The 24,184-nt window shown below is 44.7% G+C and overlaps 2 protein-coding genes and 1 non-coding gene across 4 annotated transcripts; 2 read left to right on the plus strand and 1 right to left on the minus strand.

Annotated features, from left to right (window-relative positions):
* The first annotated feature begins 12,302 nt into the window (after window positions 1-12,302).
* Window positions 12,303-12,501, plus strand: LOC125526231 (U2 spliceosomal RNA). The gene has a single exon (XR_007291640.2). It is a non-coding gene; the product is annotated as a U2 spliceosomal RNA (small nuclear RNA).
* A 585-nt stretch (window positions 12,502-13,086) lies between these two features.
* Window positions 13,087-16,980, plus strand: LOC125523089 (Tetratricopeptide repeat (TPR)-like superfamily protein). Of its 2 annotated transcripts, XR_007290100.2 has the most exons (3): window positions 13,087-14,674; window positions 16,062-16,189; window positions 16,623-16,980. XR_007290100.2 is itself a non-coding variant. In XM_048688135.2 (2 exons), the coding sequence occupies exon 1, from the start codon at window positions 13,280-13,282 to the stop codon at window positions 14,624-14,626; it is 1,347 nt and encodes a 448-aa protein (XP_048544092.1). In that variant the 5' UTR covers window positions 13,087-13,279; the 3' UTR covers window positions 14,627-14,674; window positions 16,623-16,980. The 2 variants fall into 2 exon arrangements, 1 of the variants encoding a protein (XP_048544092.1); XM_048688135.2 differs by lacking the exon at window positions 16,062-16,189.
* A 152-nt stretch (window positions 16,981-17,132) lies between these two features.
* LOC125520305 (putative amino-acid acetyltransferase NAGS2, chloroplastic) lies at window positions 17,133-23,896 on the minus strand. The gene is made up of 10 exons (XM_087537840.1): window positions 23,373-23,896; window positions 22,276-22,363; window positions 21,459-21,667; window positions 20,689-20,840; window positions 20,077-20,497; window positions 19,374-19,471; window positions 18,979-19,090; window positions 18,712-18,871; window positions 17,979-18,051; window positions 17,133-17,713 (listed from the first exon to the last, which is right to left on the minus strand). Exons 1-10 carry the CDS (start codon window positions 23,736-23,738, stop codon window positions 17,557-17,559), a joined length of 1,836 nt encoding a protein of 611 aa, XP_087393966.1. The 5' UTR covers window positions 23,739-23,896; the 3' UTR covers window positions 17,133-17,556.
* Between the last annotated feature and the right edge of the window lie 288 nt (window positions 23,897-24,184).

A 24,184-nucleotide genomic window follows, 5' to 3' on the forward strand; every position in this document is an offset into this window, starting at 1 on the left:
TTACTTTATCGCTAAGCGGTAGCGATAGTCGTGGAAGCATAAGATTGGCGAGACAACAACGATGCTACGATGGAGATCAATGTGTCGCGCCGGTGACGATGGTGATCATGACGGTGCTTCGGAGATGGAGATCACAAGCACAAGATGATGATGGCCATATGATATCACTTATATTGATTGCATGTGATGTTTATCTTTTATGCATCTTATCTTGCTTTGATTTACGGTAGCATTATAAGATGATCTCTCACTAAATTTCAAGATAAAAGTGTTCTCCCTGAGTATGCACCGTTGCCAAAGTTCGTCGTGCCCAGACACCACGTGATGATCGGGTGTGATAAGCTCTACGTCCATCTACAACGGGTGCAAGCCAGTTTTTGCACACGCAGAATACTCAGGTTAAACTTGACAAGCCTAGCATATGCAGATATGGCCTCGGAACACTGAGACCGAAAGGTCGAGCGTGAATCATATAGTAGATATGATCAACATATTGATGTTCACCATTGAAAGCTACTCCATTTCACATGATGATCGGTTATGGTTTAGTTGATTTGGATCACGTGATCACTTAGAAGATTAGAGGGATGTCTTTCTAAGTGGGAGTTCTTAAGTAATATGATTAATTTAACTTTAATTTATCATGAACTTAGTCCTAGTAGTATTAGCATATCTATTTTGTAGATCAATAGCTCGCGTTTAGCTCCCCTGTTTTATTTTTGATATGTTCCTAGAGAAAACTAAGTTGAAAGATGTTAGTAGCAATGATGCGGATTGGATCCGTGATCTGAGGTTTATCCCCATTGCTGCACAGAAGAAATATGTCTTTGATGCACCGCTAGGTGACAAACCTATTGCAGGAGCAGATGCAGATGTTATGAACATTTGGCTAGCTCAATATGATGACTACTTGATAGTTTAGTGCACCATGCTTAAACGGCTTAGAATCGGGACTTCAAAGACGTTTTGAACGTCATGGACCATATGAGATGTTCTAGGAGTTGAAGTTAATATTTCAAGCAAATACCCGAGTTGAGAGATATGAAGTCTCCAACAAGTTCTATAGCTAAAAGATGGAGGAGAATAGCTCAAGCAGTGAGCATGTGCTCAGATTGTCTAGGTACTACAATCGCTTGAATCAAGTGGGAGTTAATCTTCCAGATAAAATAGTGATTGACATAATTCTCTAGTCACCATCACCAAGTTAGTAGAACTTCGTGATGAACTATGATATGCAAGGGATAACGGAAACGATTCCCAAGCTCTTCGTAATGCTGAAATCGACGAAGGTAGAAATCAAGAAAATATCAAGTGTTGATGGTAGACAAGACCACTAGTTTCAAAAAAAAGGGCAAAGGGAAGAAGGGGAACTTCAAGAAGAACGGCAAGCAAGTTGCTGCTCAAGTGAAGAAGCCCAAGTCTGGTCCTAAGCCTGAGACTAAGTGCTTCTACTGCAAAGGGACTGGTCACTGGAAGCGGAACTACCCCAAGTATTTGGCGGATAAGAAGGATGGCAAAGTGAACAAAGGTATATTTGATATACAGATTATTGATGTGTATTTTACTAGTGTTCGTAGCAACCCCTCGGTATTTGATACTGGTTCAGTTGCTAAGAGTAGTAACTCGAAACGGGAGTTGCAGAATGAACATAGACTAGTTAAGGGTGAAGTGACGATGTGTGTTGGAAGTGGTTCCAAGATTGATATGATCATCATCGCACACTCCCTATACTTTTGGGATTAGTGTTGAACCTAAATAAGTGTTATTTGGTGTTTGCGTTGAGCATGAATATGATTTAATCATGTTTATTGCAATACGGTTATTCATTTAAGTAAGAGAATAAATTGTTGTTCTGTTTACATGAATAAAACCTTATATGGTTACACACCCAATGAAAATGGTTCATTGGATCTCGATCGTAGTGATACACATATTCATAATATTGAAACCAAAAGATGCAAAGTTAATAATGATGGTGCAATTTATTTGTGGCACTGCCGTTTAGGTCATATTGGTGTAAAGCGCATGAAGAAAATCCATACTGATGGGCTTTTGGAATCACTTGATTATGAATCAGTTGATGCTTGCGAACCATGCCTCATGGGCAAGATGACTAAGACTCCATTCTCTGGAACAATGGAGCGAGCAACTGACTTATTGGAAATAATACATACTGATGTATGCGGTCCGATGAGTGTTAAGGCTCGCGGCAAGTATCGTTATTTTCTGACCTTCACAGATGATTTGAGCGGATATGGGTATATCTACTTAATGAAACACAAGTCTAAAACATTTGAAAAGTTCAAAGAATTTCAGAGTAAAGTGGAGAATCATCGTAACAAGAAAATAAAAGTTTCTACGATATGATCACAGAGGTAAAATATTTGAGTTAAGAGTTTGGCCTTCAGTTAAAACAATGTGAAATAGTTTCACTACTCACGCCACCTGGAACACCACAGTGTAATGGTGTGTCCGAATGTCATAACCGTACTTTATTAGATATGGTGCAATCTATGATGTCTCTTACCGATCTACCACTATCGTTTTTGGGTTATGCATTAGAGATAGCTGCATTCACATTAAATAGGGCACCATCTAAATCCGTTGAGACGACACGGTATGAACTATGGTTTGGCAAGAAACCTAAGCTGTCGTTTCTTAAAGTTTGAGGTTGCAATGCTTATGTGAAAAAGTTTCAACCTGATAAGCTCTAACCCAAATCGGAGAAGTGCGTCTTCATAGGATACCCAAAAGAAAATGTTGGGTACACCTTCTATCACAGATCCGAAGGCAATATATTCGTTGCTTTGAATGGATCCTTTCTAGAAAAGGAAGTTTTTCTCGAAAGAAGTGAGTGGGAGGAAAGTAGAACTTGATGAGGTAACTGTACCTGCTCCCTTATTGGAAAGTAGTTCATCACAGAAATCTGTTCCTGTGACTACTACACCGATTAGTGAGGAAGCTAATGATGATGATCATGTAACTTCAGATCAAGTTACTACCGAACCTCGTAGGTAAACCAGAGTGAGATCCGCACCAGAGTGGTACGGTAATCCTGTTCTGGAGGTCATGTTACTTGACCATGACGAGCCTACGAACTATGAGGAAGCGATGATGAGCCCAGATTCCGCGAAATGGCTTGAGGCCATGAAATCTGAGATGAGATCCATGTATGAGAACAAAGTATGGACTTTGATTGACTTGCCCAATGATCGGCAAGCCATTGAGATTAAATGGATCTTCAAGAGGAAGACGGGCGCTGATAGTAGTGTTACTATCTACAAAGCTAGAATTGTCGCAAAAAGGTTTTCGACAAGTTCAAGGTGTTGACTACGATGAGAGTTTCTCACTCGTCTCTATGCTTAAGTCTGTCCGAATCATGTTAGCAATTGCCGCATTTTACGAAATCTGGCAAATGGATAAACAAAACTGCATTCCTTAATGGATTTATTAAAGAAGAGTTGTATATGATGCAACCAGAAGGTTTTGTCAATCCTAAAGGTACTAACAAAATATGCAAGCTCCAGCGATCCATCTATGGACTGGTGCAAGCATCTCGGAGTTGGAATATACGCTTTGATAAGTTGATCAAAGCATATAGTTTTATACAGACTTGAGGTGAAGCCTGTATTTACAAGAAAGTGAGTGGGGGCACTACAGCATTTCTGATAAGTATATGTGAAAGACATATTGTTGATCGGAGATAATGTAGAATTATTCTGCAAAGCATAAAGGAATGTTTGAAAGGAGTTTTCAAAGAAAGACCTCGGTGAAGCTGCTTACATATTGATCATCAAGATCTATAGAGATAGATCAATACGCTTGATAAGTTTTTTCAATGAGTACATACCTTGACAAGATTTTGAAGTAGTTCAAAATGGAACAGTCAAAAAGAAGTTCTTGCCTGTGTTACAAGGTGTGAAGTTGAGTAAGACTCAAAACCCGACCACGGCACAAGATAGAGAGAGAATGAAAGTCATTCCCTATGCCTCAGCCATAGGTTCTATAAAGTATGCCATGCTGTGTACCAGACCTATTGTATACCCTGCCCTGAGTTTGGCAAGGGAGTACAATAGTGATCTAGGAGTAGATCACTGGACATTGGTCAAAATTATCCTTAGTGGAATAAGGATATGTTTCTCGATTATGGAGGTGACAAAAGGTTCGTCGTAAAGGGTTACGTCGATGCAAGTTTTGACACTGATCCAGATGACTCTAAGTCTCAATCTGGATACATATTGAAAGTGGGAGCAATTAGCTAGAGTAGCTCCATGCAGAGCATTGTTGACATAGAAATTTGCAAAATACTTACGGATCTGAATGTGGCAGACCCGTTGACTAAACTTCTCTCACAAGCAAAACATGATCACACCTTAGTACTCTTTGGGTGTTAATCACATAGTGATGTGAACTAGATTATTGACTCTAGTAAACCCTTTGGTTGTTGGTCACATGTCGATGTGAACTATGGGTGTTAATCACATGGTGATGTGAACTATTGATGTTAAATCACATGGCGATGTGAACTAGATTGACTCTAGTGCAAGTGGGAGACTGAAGGAAATATGCCCTAGAGGCAATAATAAAGTTATTATTTATTTCCTCATATCATGATAAATGTTTATTATTCATGCTAGAATTGTATTAACCGGAAACATAATACATGTGTGAATACATAGACAAACAGAGTGTCACTAGTATGCCTCTACTTGAGTAGCTCGTTGATCAAAGATGGTTATGTTTCCTAACCATAGACATGAGTTGTCATTTGATTAACGGGATCACATCATTAGGAGAATGATGTGATTGACTTGACCCATTCCGTTAGCTTAGCACTTGATCGTTTAGTTTGTTGCTATTGCTTTCTTCATGACTTATACATGTTCCTATGACTATGAGATTATGCAACTCCCGTTTACCGGAGGAACACTTTGTGTGCCACCAAATGTCACAACGTAACTGGGTGATTATAAAGGTGCTCTACAGGTGTCTCCAAAGGTACTTGTTGGGTTGGCGTATTTCGAGATTAGGATTTGTCACTCCGATTGTCGGAGGGGTATCTCTAGGCCCACTCGGTAATGCACATCACTATAAGCCTTGCAAGCATTGCAACTAGTGAGTTAGTTGCGGGATGATGTATTACGGAATGAGTAAAGAGACTTGCCGGTAACGAGATTGAACTAGGTATTGAGATACTGACGATCGAATCTCGGGCAAGTAACATACCGATGACAAAGGGAACAATGTATGTTGTTATGCGGTCTGACCGATAAAGATCTTCGTAGAATATGTAGGAGCCAATATGGGCATCCAGGTCCCGCTATTGGTTATTGACCAGAGAGGTGTCTCGGTCATGTCTACATAGTTCTCGAACCTGTAGGGTCCGCACGCTTAACATTCGTTGACGATATAGTACTATATGAGTTATGTATGTTGATGACCGAATGTTGTTCGGAGTCCGGGATGAGATCACGGACATGACGAGGAACTCCGGAATGGTCCGGAGATAAAGTTTGATATATGGGATAGTAGTGTTTGATCTCCGGAAGGGTTCTGGAATTCACCGGAAGGGGTTCCGGATGATTCCTGAAATGTTTGGGCACGAGAACACTTTATCTGGGCCAAAGGGGAAAGCCCACGAGGCTTTTGGAAAGTGCAAAAGGAAGTTTTGCGGAGACCAGAGGCTAGACGCCAGGAACCCTGGCGTCTAGGCGGTAGACGCCGGGAACCCTGGCGTCTAGCCTTGGAGTCCGAGAAGGACTCTTGCCTTTCGGGTGAAACCGACTTTGAGGAGGCTTTTACTCCAAGTTTCGACCCCAGGGCTCAACATTAAATAGAGGGGTAGGGCTAGCACCAAAGACACATCAAGAAACACGAAGCCGTGTGCCGGCAACCCCGTCCCCTCTAGTTTATCCTCCGTCATAGTTTTCGTAGTGCTTAGGCGAAGCCATGCGGAGATTGTTCTTCACCAACACCGTCACCACGCCGTCGTGCTGCCGGAACTCATCTACTACTTCGCCCCTCTTGCTGGATCGAGAAGGCGAGGACATCACCGAGCCGAATGTGTGCAGAACTCGGAGGTGCCGTGCTTTCGGTACTTGGATCGGTCGGACGTGAGGACGTACGACTACATCAACCGCGTTGATATAACGCTTCTGCGAACGGTCTACAAGGTTACGTAGACAACACTCTCCCCTCCCGTTGCTATGCATCACCATGATCTTGCGTGTGCGTAGGAAATTTTTGAAATTACTACGTTCCCCAACACTGGGTACGGTAATTTATTTACCGTTTTTTCAGTGTTTCAGTCCACCGATTGATGGGTGGACACAGGTGCAGGTGTTCATGTGTGTGCTGACATTTCATTGTTTTCTTCTTACCAAGTCACAGGCCACGGGTCTGTATTGATGAGGAATGGCGCGAGTGCTTCTGTTCATGGTGTTGGCACGGTCGATCTGAAGTTTACTTCGGGAAGGATCGTGCAGCTGAAGAACGTGCAGCATGTCCCCGCCATCAAGAAACCTCGTTAGTGGCTCCCTTCTATGTAGAGAAGGGTTTAAGTTGGTTTTCGAGTCTAATAAATTAGTTGTTACGAAATATGGACTCTTTGTTGGAAAAGGTTATGAGAGCGGAGGGATGTTCCGCCTTTCCCTCGCAGATTTTTGTAATAAAGTCGTGAACAATATTCATTCGAATGTTAATGAATCTGAAGTTTGGCATTCATGTCTTTGTCACATTAGTTTCGGTGTTATGACGCGACTAGCCAAGTTGGATTTAATCCCGAGTTTCACCTTAGCCAAAGGTTCTAAGTTCCTTTCATGTGTGCAAGCTAAGCAACCTCGCAAGCCTCACAAGGCTGCGGAGAAGAGACACTTGGCACCATTAGAACTCATACATTCTGATCTTTGTGAGATGAATGGTGTGTTGACTAAAGGTGGAAAGAAATACTTCATGACGTTGATAGATGATTCCACTAGATATTGCTATGTGTATCTGTTAAATACTAAAGATGAGGCTCTACACTACTTTAAAATTTATAAGGCAGAAGTCGAGAATCAACTTGAAAAGAAAATTAAATGAGTCCAATCAGATCATGGTGGAGAGTACTTCTCGAGTGAGTTTGACTCCTTTTGTGTGGAACACGTCATTATTCATGAGAGGACGCCTCCCTATTCACCCCAGTCAAACGGGGTTGCCGAGCAGAACAACCGTACTCTAACTGATTTGGTTAACGCCATGTTAGATACATCGGGTTTATCCAAGGCATGGTGGGGGGAGGCTATATTGACGGCATGTCATGTCCTGAATAAAGTTCCGACAAAGGATAATGAGATCACTCCCTATGAGAAATGGGCGAAGAGAAGGACAACACTTTCGTACTTGCGTACTTGGGGCTGTTTGGCGAAAGTTAATGTGTCGATCCCCAAAAAGCGTAAGCTTGGACCCAAGACTGTGGACTGCGTTAATTTAGGCTATGCTAAGAACAACGTTGGCTATAGATTTCTAGTAGTGAAATCTGAGGTACCTGACCAGAAGGTTGGTACAATTATGGAGTCTAAGGATGCTACATTCTTTGAGGATATTTTTCCTATGAGAGATATGCAAAGCACTTCCATACAGGAATCTGAGGAGACTCCTGAGCCTGCCATTCCTATGAATTATTATGAACAAACACATGATGAAAATCCTGAGGATGACGAGGAAACCCTTGGTAGGGGCAAGAGACAAAGGACTGCAAAGACCTTTGGTGATGATTTCTTCGTGTACCTCGTGGATGATACTCCCACTTCTATTTCAGAAGCGTATGCCTCTCCAGAAGCTGACTACTGGAAGGATGCGGTCCGTAGCGAGATGGATTCCATCATGGCTAACGGGACATGGGAGATCACTGAGCATCCCTATGGTTGCAAACCATTAGGATGTAAGTGGGTGTTCAAAAAGAAGCTTAGGCCCGATGGTACGATTGAAAAGTACAAGGCTAGGCTTGTGGCCAAGGGCTATGACCAGAAAGAAGAGGAAGATTTCTTCGACACTTATTCACCTGTGGCTAGACTGACCACCATTCGAGTATTACTCTCGTTGGCAGCCTCGCATGGTCTTCTCGTCCACCAGATGGATGTTAAGACGGCTTTTCTGAATGGAGAGCTAAACGAGGAAATCTACATGCAACAGCCAGATGGCTTTGTGATAGATGGTCAGGAAAGAAAGGTGTGTAGGTTGCTGAAATCTTTATATGGCCTGAAGCAAGCACCTAAGCAATGGCATCATAAGTTTAATATAACTCTGACATCTGTTGGTTTCGTTGTTAATGAGGTTGACAAATGTGTATACTATCGCCATGGTGGGGGCGAAGGAGTTATACTGTGCTTGTATGTTGATGACATACTGATATTCGGAACCAACCTCAAAGTCATTGAGGAGGTCAAGTCGTTTCTGTCTCAGAACTTTGAGATGAAAGACCTTGGTGTGGCTGATGTTATCTTGAACATCAAGCTACTGAGAGATAATGAGGGTGGGATTACACTTCTGCAATCCCACTATGTTGAGAAGGTGTTGAGTCGTTTTGGATATTCGGATTGCACACCATCTCAAACACCATATGATCCTAGCATGTTGATTCGAAAGTCCAAAGGCACGACTATAGATCAGTTGAGATACTCTCAAATCATTGGTTCACTGATGTACCTAGCGAGCGCAACGAGGCCCGACATCACGTTTGTTGTGAGCAAACTGAGCCAGTTTGTTTCCAAACCGGGTGATGTACATTGGCATGTCGTTGAACGAGTTATGCGCTATCTGAAAGGTACTATGAACTATGGACTTCACTATACCGGAGACCCATCGGTACTTGAAGGGTATAGTGATGCAAATTGGATCTCTGATGCTGATGAGATGAAGGCCACAACTGGGTATATGTTCATTCTTGGAGGTGGCGCCGTTTCCTGAAAGTCCTGCAAGCAAATGATCTTAACAAGATCGACAATGGAAGCAGAATTAACGGCATTAGACACATCTGGTGTTGAAGCGAGATGGCTTCGAGATCTTTTGATGGACTTGCCATTAGTTGATAATCCGGTTCCGGCTATCCTTATGAACTGTGACAATCAGACTGTCATCACCAAGGTGAAGAGTTCAAAGGACAACATGAAGTCCACCAAACACATAAGAATGAGATTAAAAGCTGTCAGAAAATTAAGAAACTCCGGAGTGATAGTGTTGGACTATGTCCATATGGCTAAGAATCTGGCAGATCCCTTTACGAAAGGGTTATCACGCGTTGTGATAGATAATGCATCGAGGGAGATGTGTATGAGACCCACATGAGTTGCCATGATGGTAACCCAACCTATGTGATCGAAGATCCCGTGAAGTAGGACCTGAGAAAACAAGCCAGTGGTGAACTGAGGAGACTAACTATACTAACCCACTGCGTTGGAGATACAATACTCTCAAGACTGTATGGTAGGATGACTATTGTCTTAATGAGTTCCAAAGCTTATGTAAGCAAGATGCTTTCCTACGGAGCGATCTTTAGAGGAACACACCTATGTGAGCCTGACTGCTGGTCACGGTCTATGAGATTGGGATGATCTCTAGTAAACTCATGAATAGGCCAGGAGTGTGACTTATATGCTCCACCCGGGGGGTCAGCCTTCGGCAGCCCACTACTAGTAAGACATGTGGTGAAACTTCTTTACGCCAAACTGACAATTCAAGCCATAGTCCATTGTTTAGTTGTGAAGGAGTGTAGCTACTTGCTCTAGGTGAAGCTCAGCCTTAACAGGTCTTCACTGAAACACTGGTATATCGAAACAACAATTGGAACAGAGAACACAATGGCCCCTCGAGATCTGATGGGGGATTGCTGAAATTTGAGATGGGCTCTAGGCCCATATAGCAATTTCTGAAAAATCTCTGAGGGCTCATGTGGGTTTATTAGCACTAGGTGGAGTGGGAAGTTTAGTCTCACCCCGGAAGTGGAAGACAAGTTGGACCTCTTTATAAGGGTTTCTCTTCTACATGCTATTGAAGCTTGAGAAGAGATGAGGGTTTAATTGCTTGACTGAATATCAGTATGTGTTTATTTGTGTCAATGTCATACTAATGATTTACTTGTGGATTAATCTAATCGAGAAATTGCTTTTTTTACTCAACAGAGCCATCGTTCGTTCTGGCGCACCAAAGATGTAGCATCTCTACTATAGCATTTTCTGTCAAATTAGGTATAATGATTTAGGTTCTTAGATAAATAAAAAAGCAGAGTCCAATGCATATGACAACACTATCCTCCTAGCGATCTTGCAACGCAGAATATACCCCCAAACGGGAGGTGATGTACTGATGTACACACAGGACCAACAGCAGCACGTGTAGAGAAAGCAAGGCCCGTCTTCTCTTCCGAAGCTGATGGCTGATTTTGTCCCATCTAGGATGGAATACACCTGCACCGCATCATGAGTTCATGATTCTCCTGTCTACCATCGATGTACGCACGAGTCAGTAGGCGCCCTGCATGTGGCTTTGCCCGTCTCCATGCCGCGTAGGCTGGACGGAATGCCATCACGACAGGCTTAGAGCAACTCTAATGAACGGACTCATTTCATTCGCGCATGTCCGTTTGAATTTGCGCAGACAAAAAACACTGCCCAAGGCGCTGATCCGTTTCTATTTTTTGTTCGCTTTGTGTCCGCGCGGATCCATTTCAAACGTAAATTTAGGTTGCATTTGGGTTCGAGACGGACACAAAGCGGGCGCTCTTTACGTCCTCCTCATCCGCTGCATGCGAGGCCGGCCCACCTGGCACAGACTCACCACCTTACATCTCTCTCCTCCTTTTTCTCTGCCCAGCCCCCGTACACCCACGTCGGCAGCCGGCCTCGTCTCGCCTCCCCTTCCCCGTGCCCGGCCTCGCCTTGCCTCCCCCGTACCCCGACCATCGTAGCAGCCGGAGCTGGAGCGCCGCCGCCCGTCGAGTTGCGCCCGGCCTCGCTCCTCGCGCCGTGCCCGACGCAGCGCTCAAGCTCCGTCGCGCGGGTCAGCTAGCGGCTGCGTGATGACGAGCACGAGCGGAGCTGGCGCGGCGACAGGAGCACGGGCGGGCGAGCACGGCGACGCTAGCACGGCTGCGCAGAAGGCCATCGTCTCCGACTTCCTTCTCTTCCTCTCCGCCGCGTCCCGCGCGTCCCCGGCGCCTTCCGTGTCCCAGTGGTGGAGCAGCATCCACTAGCTGTACCTACGTATGGGCTGGTCCTCACGGCGCAGGACGTGGGCGTGGAGGGGTTCTGCATGAGCCGGTGCGGCCGACACGGGACCGTGGACGCCAAGTCCGGCACAGCCTACGTGTGGGCTGGCAACCCAGCGACGCAGTGCGCCGGGCAGTGCGCGTGGCCGTTCCACCAGCCCACGTACAGGTCCCAGGCGCCGCCGCTGGCCGCGCCCAACGGCGACGTGGGCATGGACGGGCTCATCATCAACGTGGCGAGCATGGTGGCTAGCGCGGCGTGCATGAGCGGCGGCGGGCGCGGCGAGCTGCAGCGCGAGGCACGCGGGCGCGGCGGGCCCGGGGCCGGGGCGAGCTGCGCCACGTGCGAGCGGGCGCCGAGGACACGGCAGGGCGCGCGCGGCGAGAGCTGCAGCACAGGAGCGGCGCGGGGCGACGTGGGAGCTCGCCCACAAGGTGTTCGATTTAATGCCAATGCGGACACGGACAAAACGAGTCTGCTTCCTGTTGGGCGCACAGGCCGACCCAAATAAAAAAGCGGACACAGACACACAGATGGGTGACTCAAACGAACGAAAAGCGGACAAAAACAGTGTCCGTTTGGGTCTCCCCGTTGAAGTTGCCTTTAGAAATGGTAGAAAATATGTAATTTTCGAAAGCCACGGGTCATCCTGTATTTCTTTTTTTTTCATAATAATGCCCGTACCGAACTATTTTATTGACTAGCGTACCAGCACTGCGTCCGTATCCATCACAACTTTTCTTCTTCTTTTATTGGTTGATTTTTTTAGTTCGGCCAGGGGAAAAAGAAAATTCTTTTTGAGGGATAGGGAAAAGGCAAAAGGAAATAGAACAGAGACCAGATGGGCTTTCAACTCCAACCGGATTCAGACCGTTGGGCTCTCGAATTGGGCCCAGCCGCCCGCGTCCCCGTGCCGCGTAGACTGGAGCGGGGTTGTCTAAAAAAAAAAGACTGGAGCGGGACAGAAGAGAAGGCAGCGGTAGTACCACCTCGACTAGCGACGAGAAGCGCGGCCGGGAGGAGTTCTATACAACGAGGCGTGGCTGTACAACACAACTCATATTTTTCTCCGCCTTTTGGCTAAGATCAAGTGTAATACCTGTTTTTATTAGTTTAATATCTGATGATATGTAGACCATGTGCTCACAATGATATTAAATTTATGTTTTATGAAGGAGGGTTCATCACAATGGCTTACCATTAGAACCCTCGTGTATCGTCTAGGCATTGCACTACTGCCTGGCTCGGCGCACCCCAACCAAATCAAATTTCAAATTTATTTCAAACTGATGATTGTTTGCTGTTTTTCATTAAACCGAATAACAACGTTATTTCGAATGCTGTGCTTAGGATTCTTTCAGTAATTTTTTTTTGAGAAATGTTTCAGTAAAAGATAAACTTAAGGGCATGTACAATAATTGATAAGATAGTTTTATCTTAGGTCTTGTATATAATTAAGAGATGATAAAAAAAGATATCTACAATGGGTCATTTCTTAGCCTTATCTTTATAATTAGTTATTTCTAAAAATGTGGTGACACATATTGTGCTAAGATATCATTTCTTATCTTATTTTAAATAAGAGAAGACAAGCCTTTTCTTATGAGTTATCTCTCCTTCACTTCATCATTTATCCTACATGACATTCCTAAGATAGCACCATTGTACATGCACTAACTCACTGTCTGAAGAATATGACCCCCCAGCTGTTCATTCGGCCCATTGTCCATCGGAATGCCCGACCTAAGCCCAATAACCAGCCCATGGTCCAAAACAACAGGTTGGGTACTTGCTGGCTTTTCTGCTATGAACTGGTGGGCTTTAGCGAGCGAGGCCATTCGACTGCACGGTGGGTCGCGCATCCACGCAGCCATCGTGGTGGAAGTAACTCTCGCATCCAGTACCACTCCCCGCCTCCGCCCCCGACCATGGCAGCCTCCACGCCGCCGTCATAACTAACAGCCACCCGCCCAACCTACCCGGAAACCCAGCCGCCCCGCACTGGCCCCGCTCCGCCCCGGGATCGCGCGGATCAGATGCTATCCCTGGGCGCCCTCCGCAAGCTCTGCGCCGCCTTCGACGCCGTCGCGCTCACCATCATCGCCGCCGGCCTCTCCCACCCCCGCTGCCGCCCCTTCTCCGCGCGCGCGGGCGGGCACTCCCCTCCGCCGGACTTCCCCACCATCGCCTCCTGCCGCGCCGCGGTCGCGGCCTCCAAGCGCCGCCTCCAGGCCTCTTCGCCCCCCGCCGAGGCGCGGCCGGAAGGGCCCGCGGACGCCGAGGCGCCGGTGCTGGTCAGGATCAAGAGCGAGCGAGACCCGGTGCGGCTGTACGAGCTGTTCAAGGCCAATGCGGACAACCGCGTGCTGGTCGAGAACCGGTTCGCGTTCGAGGACGCGGTGGCGCGTCTGGCAGGTGCTCGACGGAATGACCTCGTGGAGGAGATCCTCGAGCAGCACAAGGCGCTGCCCCAGGGAAGGCGGGAGGGGTTCGTCATCAGGATCATTGGCCTGTACGGGAGGGCCCGGATGCCGGAGCACGCGCTCCGGACCTTCAGGGAGATGGAGATGTACGGGTGCGAGCGCACGGTCAAGTCGCTCAATGCCACGATGAAGGTGCTGATGCAAGCACGGCTCTTTGATGAGGCCCTGCAGCTGTTGGACGAGGCATCACCCACGTACGGGGTTGAGCTGGATGACATTTCGTATAACACAGTGGTGAAGATGGCATGCGACATGGGGGAGCTCCATGCAGCGTACCGGGTAATGCAGGAGATGGAGAAGGAAGGAGTGCGGCCAGATGTCATCACATACACAACACTGATGGCTGCGTTCTATAAGAATGGCCACCGTGAGGTTGGGGATGGCCTGTGGAACCTCATGAGGTTGAGGGGTTGCATGCCCACGCTAACCAGTTACAATGTAAGGATTCAGTTCCTGATCAACAGGAGAAGGGGCTGGCAGGCAAATGATCTGGTGCGGAAAATGTATGCAGCGGGGATAACACCGGATGAGATCACATATAACTTGGTTATTAAGGGATTTTTTGTGATAGGTGAGCATGAGATGGCGAAGACGGTCTTTGGTGCAATGCATGGGAGGGGATGCAAGCCAAATGAAAGGATTTACCAGACAATGGTGCATTACCTATGTAAGCGAAGGGAGTTTAATTTGGCATTCAGATTGTGCAAAGACAGCATGGAGAAGAACTGGTTTCCAAGTGTCGATACCATTCACAATCTGCTGAAAGGCCTTATGGTAATTAAAAAGGACAGGAATGCCCGAGAGATAATGAAGTTGGTTGCTGAGAGAAAACCTTCCTTCTCAGTTGATGACGTGAAGGCCTTCCAAGACATATTGTCTCATGGGAAGACTGGAAGATAAGTTGACTGCTGGACGAAAAGTTTTGCTGTAAATGCACCACATGTAACTGTAAGGCTGTTGTTGACACTGTCTCATTAATTTTGTTTTTGTGGCCAAATTAAAATAAAATTGATTGAAAAGGTTTTCAGTGCTTAAATTATTCTTTGAGAGATGTCAGATAGTGGCATTTACTCAGCTGCTGAACTTGTGTAAAAAATCGCAGGAGAACCTTTACCTCCAACGAAAAATCATGATCACTCTGTCATAAACTAATGCTTCCAGATTTCTCAGACTATTCAAAATAGTTCAATATAGCGAAATATAGAGGAGTTGTTGATGAATATTGCAAAAAAAGTAGAATCAAATGTGATGTATTTCAAGTTATGTTTGGGAAAATCTAAGGTTTTTCTTTTTTATACCAGTTTCACAAAGAATAAGGTAGAAGATTGTCTACCTCTTGTTGTTTACTAACAGTGTTTCTCGCTTGAGATTGAGGGTTGGCATACACAATAAGCTAAAGTCATTTTGATTATTTATTGATGAGCCATATGAAAGTCCATGCAACATGTTTTATCTGATTGCAACTTTTGTACCCAGGGTGTTGTCTTTTGTGCAACTTTCTCGCTGTGTATCAAGTTTGATTCGAAGTTGTGGGATTTCCAGCTCATGGGCTGTATAAACTATGGTTGTAAACTTGAAATGAGTCACTGGGGTAGTAGGTGCTGGTTGCCACATGTTTCCCTCCGTCCGAAAATACTTGTCATCAAAATGGATAAAAAGAGATGTATCTAGACTTAGACTTAGTCTAGATACATCTCTTTTTATCATCTTTTCGGACGGAGGGAGTATTTTGTTTTTTTTGGGGGGGGGGGGGGGGGGGGGGGGGATAGTTATTTTTTCTCCCAATCTTCATCAGATTAGATCCATGTTATATATTTTTAGCATATTGTTCCCACTCTGATTTTAATTACCGCCGCGTTGGTTTCCTTTTTATTGTTTTAGAAGGCTTCACACGAGTAATCTCAGGAGTGAGCTCTGTGTACTGTTGGTCTGACATGTAACTGAGACTGCGGCTGCTCAATATATGCGAAAAAGCCTAAAGTACCAATTTGAAATGTCTGTTCTTGAATCACAAACAAGTATTTTTCTCAGTTTGATAAAAGAAAAGGGATACATCCAGGGGTGAAGATAGGCCAGGTGACCAGTGGTGTCATGTTCATGGCAATGCAGTCATCTAAGTATTACCATAAATGAACAGTTGTAAACACTTAATTTAGTGAAGGATTTGCTGTTTTAGTGTGTTGGTTTGAACCCATGCACCAAGCGAGCTACACCTTTGGATACATCAATCATGAAGCATGAACGTGACAATTTGACATATATATGCCCTGTTTACTGATCCTTTCAGTTCAATGAATTATGCCAGTGATCCCTACTGCAATGGTGTCCTTTGCAGCTGCCACTTTTTCCATGCTTGATTGGAAGGAGAAGGCAACAAAGAGAATAATGAAAGTGCAGAACAATAGAAGTGGAGGGGAATGGGATCGCTTGGTCATTCAAGCAGTAATTGTTACCAGAACCATTGTAAGTACAATGTAGGAGAAAATGGTACTATTCGTAACTGAGCCGATTTGATATTTTTTTGTCACTGCACATCCCAAAAAAATGATCATCTTGACATCCACTTCACAGAACTCATTGTCTCTCAATCAAACAAAGCAAAGTCAATAGGGCTCCCTTGCCCTTCCTACGGCGATCTTTCTGATTCTTGTCAATGTTAGATCTTCCTTGTCCAATATGTCGTAAATTGTAGCGGTTTCTTTATTGCCAGCATGTCTGCTGAGTTGCGCTTGATCTTACATAAATAGAAGCATAGTTCCTCTTGCTTGCTTATTCTTAGTCTAGCAATAAACCGTTGATCACCCATATTAATGCACATTTGGCTACCTAGAGCTGCAGTTTTTGCTCCATGCAGTAAATCAACTAGTTATCATCTAATATTTTCCCATCTTCACAGGTAGACGTTTCCAAAGCTCTATCAACGTTGTTGCTTGCAGCATTTGGGGGAAAACAAGCGTATTGATCATCAATCGCAGCGAAGTGAGCTTTCTTCTGCGCAGGTTAGCAACAGATGGAGCAATTTGCAGCTTCGTGCAAGCAGCAGCATAGCCAACCAGAAAATCATGTTCATATACTGCTACTGGGACACACATACACTGGGTACTTCTTAGTTAGTATATCATGTTCATGTCACTACAACCATAAATTTACGACATTCTTTGTCCGGTTCTTCATGTACAAAATTTATCATTGACATTATGTTGTATTCTCGTTGTTTCTACTAAATCGACATGTACGAGACAGGTGGAACAGTATACTCCCTCCGTCCCAAAATAAGTGCCTCAACTTTCGTACAAAGCTGAGACACTTATATTGGGACGGAGGGAGTAAAACACGTGTTAGTACTGTATTCTGTATACTTGGAAGTGTCAGAAAACTCAATCAAAATTCTGAAAAATGGAAGACAGTTCAAAAGCTTGCGCAATAAATAAAATATATGCCGTATTCCCCTACATATTTAAAACGGTACAAGGGGAGGGGGGGAGGGGGGGGGGGGGGGGGGGGGCGCGGCGGTTCAGTGCATCCACCCGAAGACAAGACAGGAACTCGCTAGCAAGTTTTCCAGCCAGAATGCCAGATCCATTTCTTCCGGGAAGGACCGAAGGAGACCGATCTTTATACCATCTCCTACTATGGTCACACGAGAACATCAGACGCCTCACAGCTATCAGCCAGATAAATATTAGTCCTACTCTACAGACACTCGTTATCAACTATTCACTTGACTTTATACTATATATATACAATTCTATACTGTACAACAGCTGCAGAAGTTATCATATAAACCTCATATGCAGCAACTAGATTCCTATGTTGTTCGCTTGCAGAGATCATTTCAACGCAAAATTATTGGCAGCCATATGTCCAATCTCTGCTGGCTGGAGCCGTTTGATGTAATATTTTGATCCGCGTGAGAGATTTATTCGCTTTCGCCTCTTCACTGGGATGGATTCCACTGAGCATTCCTTGAAGCCACGCCGGACAAACCTGTTGAAGTTCAAGTGTAAACATGAGAAAATATCCGGCACTGCATCTTTACGATATGAACATATTTTCACCACCAGAAATAAAATGCACTCTAAAAATATGAGCAGATATAGCAGGTTTTATTGATGCATCAAGGAAGATGGTGAGGTTGACTCTTAATCGAAGGAACTGTTAAGTATTCCATGATTAACCACAGCTGCTCATCAACAATGAATATGATGAAGTTAAAGAGCAATTTGACCACAACTAGAACATAATTACATACCAGTCTGCTGTCCGTGTTGTAAGCAAGAATATTTTCTCAAGACCAAGGGATAATGCCTTCTTTTCAACATAATCTGCAGGAGTAGATCAGCCATGATAAGTATTTGATAAACACTAGTCCATTGTAGTGCACAATTAATGCTAGAGAAAGATGAAGTTAATGGTGACAACATATAAGGTGGAGACTCAATTGTGGTGATTTTGTAGTTTCTTGCTTTATACACACACAAAATTAATAGGAAACATTCCCAAGAAATGGAGGTAGTTCTCGGTTAAGCAAAATCTCTCTTCCAAATATCTAGTTCTAATTCATTTCGTGTTGGTAGACTAAGATTACAGTATACATAAAAAAAGTTAACAAGGAGAAGCAAAACAAACAGTATGCCAACGTTCTAGAGTTAATATTACCAGCCTCCATGCTTTCTACTAATGTGCAATTTAAGTATTGAAGTCATAGGCTGCGTCTGGGATCACGGTGGATTCTTATAATCCTGTTCATCCCACTCGCTTTACCCTACTTTAGTGCCTGTTTGACGCGCTTTTGCCTACTTTCATGGCTAATTTTTTACAGCAGATAATAAGTTAAGAAGGCACAGCACGGTTCAGCAACCACAAGATTAGATGTTTGCAACATAGAATTAAACTAATATACACTTTTGTGACAAATAATTGAAAGTAGAGGTTTGCATAGCTTTACTGAGCAGACTAAAGAGGTGGATTTGCAACAGTCTTACCAAGTAACTTGTCTCCTTGACCCTGTCCTCGACATTCTTCAGAGACAGCTATAGCAGCAACTTCCCCCGATTTATCCTCAAAAAAGGGAAAGAGAGCAGCACACGCAATGATTGAACCATCTCTTTCCACAATAATAAATGACTTCAGTGCTTCCAAAAGCTGTTGAAAGATTAACGAGAATGCTTTGTTCAGTTTCATAAAGAGGCATGTCTTAACTCAGGCTATTAGTGTTTCCACTGCTCAAAGTTCGCATGATAATGAGGTACCTCTTCATCTGTTCTCTGCACTAGGACACCTGATTCTTCTAGGGGACGAAGGATTTTTCTAATACCAGAAAAATCTTCCTCTCTAGCCGTTCTCGTTCCTTCATACATATCTCTGTTAAATGAGTGGAAAACATTATTTCCCTGCACTTTGCTCCTCTATATATATATATGCAGTAAATATGTCCTATTCCAGATCATAGGCATTCTCAAATAGTGGCGCATATTATCTGCTGTGACATTGATAGCATGCATGCGTTTTGAGCAATTAGCAGAACAACTTATATAAATCAATAGCTCAACAGGCATATAGGTGCATTGCAAGTACGCAATTGTGGGCTTACACATCAAGACTAACGTTTCATGACAGCTAGGAAAGAGCAAGAGTTTCAATATACCTTGCTATTAGTGTTCCTGCACCATCTCTTGTGAATAATTCTAGCAACAATGACCCCCCAACAGTGCCATCTATGATATGAACTCTTTGGACACCGCCCTGATATGTAAAAATGAGAAGATCCTAATCAGGAAAAAGGAACAACAGCAATGCATCAATAATACAAAAAATACATGAACTGATGTACATCATATACTTTTGCCCCGTGGAAACAGAATATTCCAAGGACCATAGTAAATATGATTCCCGGAGAAACATGGCAGATACAAGTACCATTCGGGTCAATAAACAAGATATATTCAGTAAAAAAATGTTCTTTGAGAAGTATAGTTGCCTAACATCATGATATGTATAGGACATTTTTTGCGAGGAATATGTATAGGACATAATGGTGCACACTGATGGGGGGCAGGCCGGTGCACGTAGCTCCCGCTTGCGCAGGGTCCGGGGAAGGGTCCGACCACTTTGGGTCTATTGTACGCAGCTTTCCTACATTTCTGCAAGAGGCTGTTTCCAGGAACCCGTGACCTCATGGTTCATACACCAAAAGCAGTTTGGAAGATAAGAGTATCCTATAATATTCAAGTTTGGTGTTAACAATGTTGGAACCCTAGAAACCATGTAATCTAGTGCAGAAGTGGCAACTTCAGAGCTCACACTTTTATACCTCCTAAATCCAACTCAAGAAAGAAGCAAAAACTTACATGGCATACATATGCTGCTGCAGCCAACTCTGAAAGGTAGCCATTTGATCTGCTCAACCGCTCTGCCCCGCCAATAGCAAACCCTTGCTCACCAGACAGACCATTTCCATTATTGAAACCCACACCATTCCGAAAGGATGCAGTGTAATCACTGACGAAATCTCTTCCAACCCATACTTGCTCTTTCTCCTCTTTGATAGGAAAATTGTGGGCATAACTAATGTCCTCCTCCCCTACAACCTTTACATAATTTGCAGCAGTTTCACTCTGCTTAGCGCGTGTTCTGATGAGCATATCTGCTTCCTCGATAGACATGAAACGATTGACTCGGCCATGCTCATCATATATTTGTCCATCGACAACACAGATAAGCTTGTCCGCCTCGATAGCCAAAGCACATGCTGTCGCAACTTCGTATGTGCTGAAAGTCAGAAAAAGTAACACTAATATCAGATGATGTTGAAGATAAGAATGTTGCATCTGTCTCATCTTGTATTTCATAAAAAAAATTCCTTATGTGAAGTTATGTGAACTGTTTGATAGTGATTTTTAGAAGTGTTACTGCAGAATAAGAAGAAGAAAGCTACAAAGTGAATGGGGTAGACATCATACTTGCAATTTAACACCTCTCCTGAACTGGAGTATCCCATATTGCTCACGACAACTATGCTATCCCTATCAAGTCTTTCTTTTATCCGTGAAACATCTATTTTCTTAACTTCACCAGTGAATCCATAGTCAATGCCACCAACAACTCCTCGTCTCTGCCACAAGAAGAGAGAGGTATTTCAGTTCGCCATTTCAGAACAAGTACACAAACCCACTCAAACATTATTATCTCAAGACAAGCAAAAGAAAAAAGATGCCACATAGAGGTTCATAATCTTAATTTTAAGCTTTACCTAAGTAGTTCCAAATTCCAAAACTTGACACTCATATAAGTACATAATATTAATACCTCCCGATGGGTCCAGTTAGTTATTTTATGTCTGATCTTATGTACCATCTGATGTGTGACTTGGCGGTTCGGTTAGTTATTAAGTTATGTCTGATCTGATGTACAGTCGATGTGTGCATTGGCATATTATCCCTTTCAACTGCATCTATCATTGGACAGTCATACTTATTTGAAAATAAGTTAACAGCCCCTCATGTACCACTAGGGGTGCTTAACGCCACTTCGCCAACTGGCCTCTACACTTTGCAGTGGCCACTTTGCCAAAAATAAGTTAAGAATACGCCTCCAACTTTCAGGGTTAATCTTTCAAGCGTCAGATGGGTCCCCTATATCTGCCTTTCACTACTCTTAGTAAAAAAAATTGCATCTAGAAATAGATGAAACCGATATGGTACCGAAAACCGGTATAGTATGCCATGCTAACCTTAGCACCCAGGAAGTTTCCGCTAGCAACATTGTCGGAGATTTCGTGCCAGCGACCATTAACACCATGTCGATGAAGATCTAACATTGGGGGACCAGGAGATAGCTTTGCTTCTATAGTAAGGCGTATTCTGCCAGCTGCCTCCATCGCAGCATCTAATGAATCAGAATCCGTAATACGGTAACGACCACCATAATTGGCCTTCTTTCCTGAGAAATTCATAAAGTGAGCTCCTTCACCACCATGCTAACATGTAGTACAATCACCAATACTATTTAAAGAAAAGATATGTCCAAAGACAAATCATCAACCACGGCATCAATACAAAGTACAGCACTGGTTATGTAGCTTTTACTTGCAGTACTTCGCCAACCATCAACACTACAAGAACCAAGAAATGACTTCAATACTTAATCTCCATTTCCAAAAGTGTGTGCTGAACCGAAAAATAGAAAAACCATAGATGAGATGAGACAAACTATGACCGGAATGCACCCGATACTTATGCTATTAAACTGACTGGATACATCTCCCTCGATATCCTATATATACGCAAAACAAAAATTAGGATGTTCGTCTATATGTAATCTTCATCCAGAACTCACTCAGCGATGCTTATCCCAAATAAGCACCCCACTTTCCTTATATGCTGCCAAATACGTATCAAATACGGCATATAGGAAAAAAACAAATAAAAAAATAGGGTCAAACACAGGCAACTTCAATAGTGTGGACATTCATTATACAAAAAAAAGACGTATCTTTTCAAAGCACTTTAGCATATAAAACAGTAAAAAAGCGCAAATCTTCAGCTAACCTCTATCAGCCAAGAGCTTATCAATCTGAACATGTGTTCCAGGAACAAGAACAAATTTGATCCCAAGACCATGTAGAAGCGATATATCCTGCATGTTGAAGTGACGTCAATATTATGGAACTACACATAAGTTGTCAAAAGTATATAAAAATGCATTTTAAAGGAAATTTCAACAAAACTACGCTCTTTAAATTAACACAGAACTACACCTTTAGTGAACTGTCATTTCAGCCAATGAACACTGGTTAAGCCATAATGGTAATGTCATGGACCAGGGTTCATGAAAGGTAACACCTCAGAAAATCTTTATTATTTATAAATCTTGTTTTAGAAGGAGGAGCAGGTCAACCTATCCAAACCCAGGCTCAGCTACCCGGGTGCAAGATTTTTTCTTGGTAATTTTCATGTACAGTGACACCACCCCATTATCAGATGGAAAATATGTGTGGTTTTACACCGGGACACTGGGTCATTTTCTCTCTGGGGTCCGCACCATCCAAGATATTGTTAAAAACAATATTCAACAGAAATGTTTTGATGACAAGGACTGCTAGGCACAATGAAACTAACATGAAGTAAACGTGCCGCTGTTAATTTATTTATTATCCTCTCCAACAAATCAGTTTAGGAGGCAGAGCTGGTTTGAACTTAGATCAAACTAGCTTGACCACTCATATCGCAACCAGCCGTCGGTTTCTCTCTTGACGTTGCTCTCTTCTTTGCAGCGCAATTATTATAAGAAAGCAAGTGTGCTGTCCAGCTCGAACAATGACATAGGAAAATCGAGGCCGTGGAGATGGCCTGAAGTTCACTCTCTTCAAATACGTCCAGCAAGATTATGCGATCCACCGTCCAACCTCTTAAGAATTCCTAACTCGGCATGCGCATGCTGAATTCGGAACAAATCTGCGAAAATCCCCCTCTTGCTGAACGATCCCATCAAAATGGCGTTTGAGGCAAAACCAAAAACTAAGCGATCAAAACGGCGAACACGCGTGCAGAATCGCTGTCAAGTGTCAACCCACAGCACCGAAATGCGAATCATCCATTTCCGCGAAAGCGCACGGGGGACCATTCGGGGGGAGAGCGACGGGTACCTGCAGAATGCCGTCGAGGTGGGGCCCCGCGACGACCTCCCCGGAGATGACGACGACGAAGGTGCTCCCCCGGTGGCCCCGGATGTACGGCCAGGCCTCCCGGAACCACCCGACGAACCTGCCCCCTTCGTCCGCCTCCGCCTCCCCAGCCCCCAAAGCCCCATCACCGAATAACCCCGCTCCACCGCCGCACCGCACGCCCGTCGCACGCCGGCGCCGCGACTCAGGGGCGCGCATCGCGACCCTCCCGGGCCGCGGCCGCGTCGGCCCCGCCGGCGCCCTGGAGGGCTCGCCGGCGAAGCGCGCGGCGGTGCGGGTCGCCGCCATCGGAGGGGGGTGGGCGAGATTCAGCGGGGGATGGTACATGAGTGCGGCGGGCTGGCTTGGCGTGGCGTGGCGCTCAGGCCGTACGCGGCGAGACGAAATGTAGAGAGAGAGAGAGTTGGAAGCGGCGATCGGCGAGCGATGTGGCGCGCGGAGACGGGGTTTGGGTCTGGGTTTGGGTTTTGCTCGGAATAAGTGGGGGGAGTGGGATATATACGCGGGGTCGTGTTGACTGACGCTTGGGCCTTCTTGTCTGCTTCCGTGGTGGTGACTGTGATCCGACGGTCCGCGCCGGCGGCGTTCGCGTCTGGTGGAGGTTGGTCTCGGCTCGGGGGCGGCGTCAGCCAATGCCAGTGACCATGCGCGCGGTAGGTGGGAGACGCGCGGCTTCTGCGCGCGTGCAAGGGGCAGGCCGAAGCAGCACTCACTCACTATATTATCCTGCGGCCACGAATGCGATTATACGGGTTTCTCGACGCCTGCGGCCG

This window comes from Triticum urartu, chromosome 7A (assembly GCF_056163025.1).
Source record: "Triticum urartu cultivar PI428250 chromosome 7A, HENAU_Tu73, whole genome shotgun sequence".
NCBI classification, from domain to species: Eukaryota; Viridiplantae; Streptophyta; class Magnoliopsida; order Poales; family Poaceae; genus Triticum; species Triticum urartu.

Excerpts from the sequence above, each read along its gene's own strand:
- LOC125523089 (XM_048688135.2), top strand. The coding sequence starts at position 13,280 with ATGCTATCCCTGGGCGCCCTCCGCAAGCTCTGCGCCGCCTTCGACGCC.
- LOC125520305 (XM_087537840.1), bottom strand. The coding sequence starts at position 23,738 with ATGTACCATCCCCCGCTGAATCTCGCCCACCCCCCTCCGATGGCGGCG. Across the intron at positions 20,841-21,458 it reads GAAACTTCCTGGGTGCTAAG|AGACGAGGAGTTGTTGGTGG; the intron begins GTTAGCATGGCA and ends TTCTTGTGGCAG. Across the intron at positions 19,091-19,373 it reads GCAGGAACACTAATAGCAAG|AGATATGTATGAAGGAACGA; the intron begins GTATATTGAAAC and ends CTCATTTAACAG.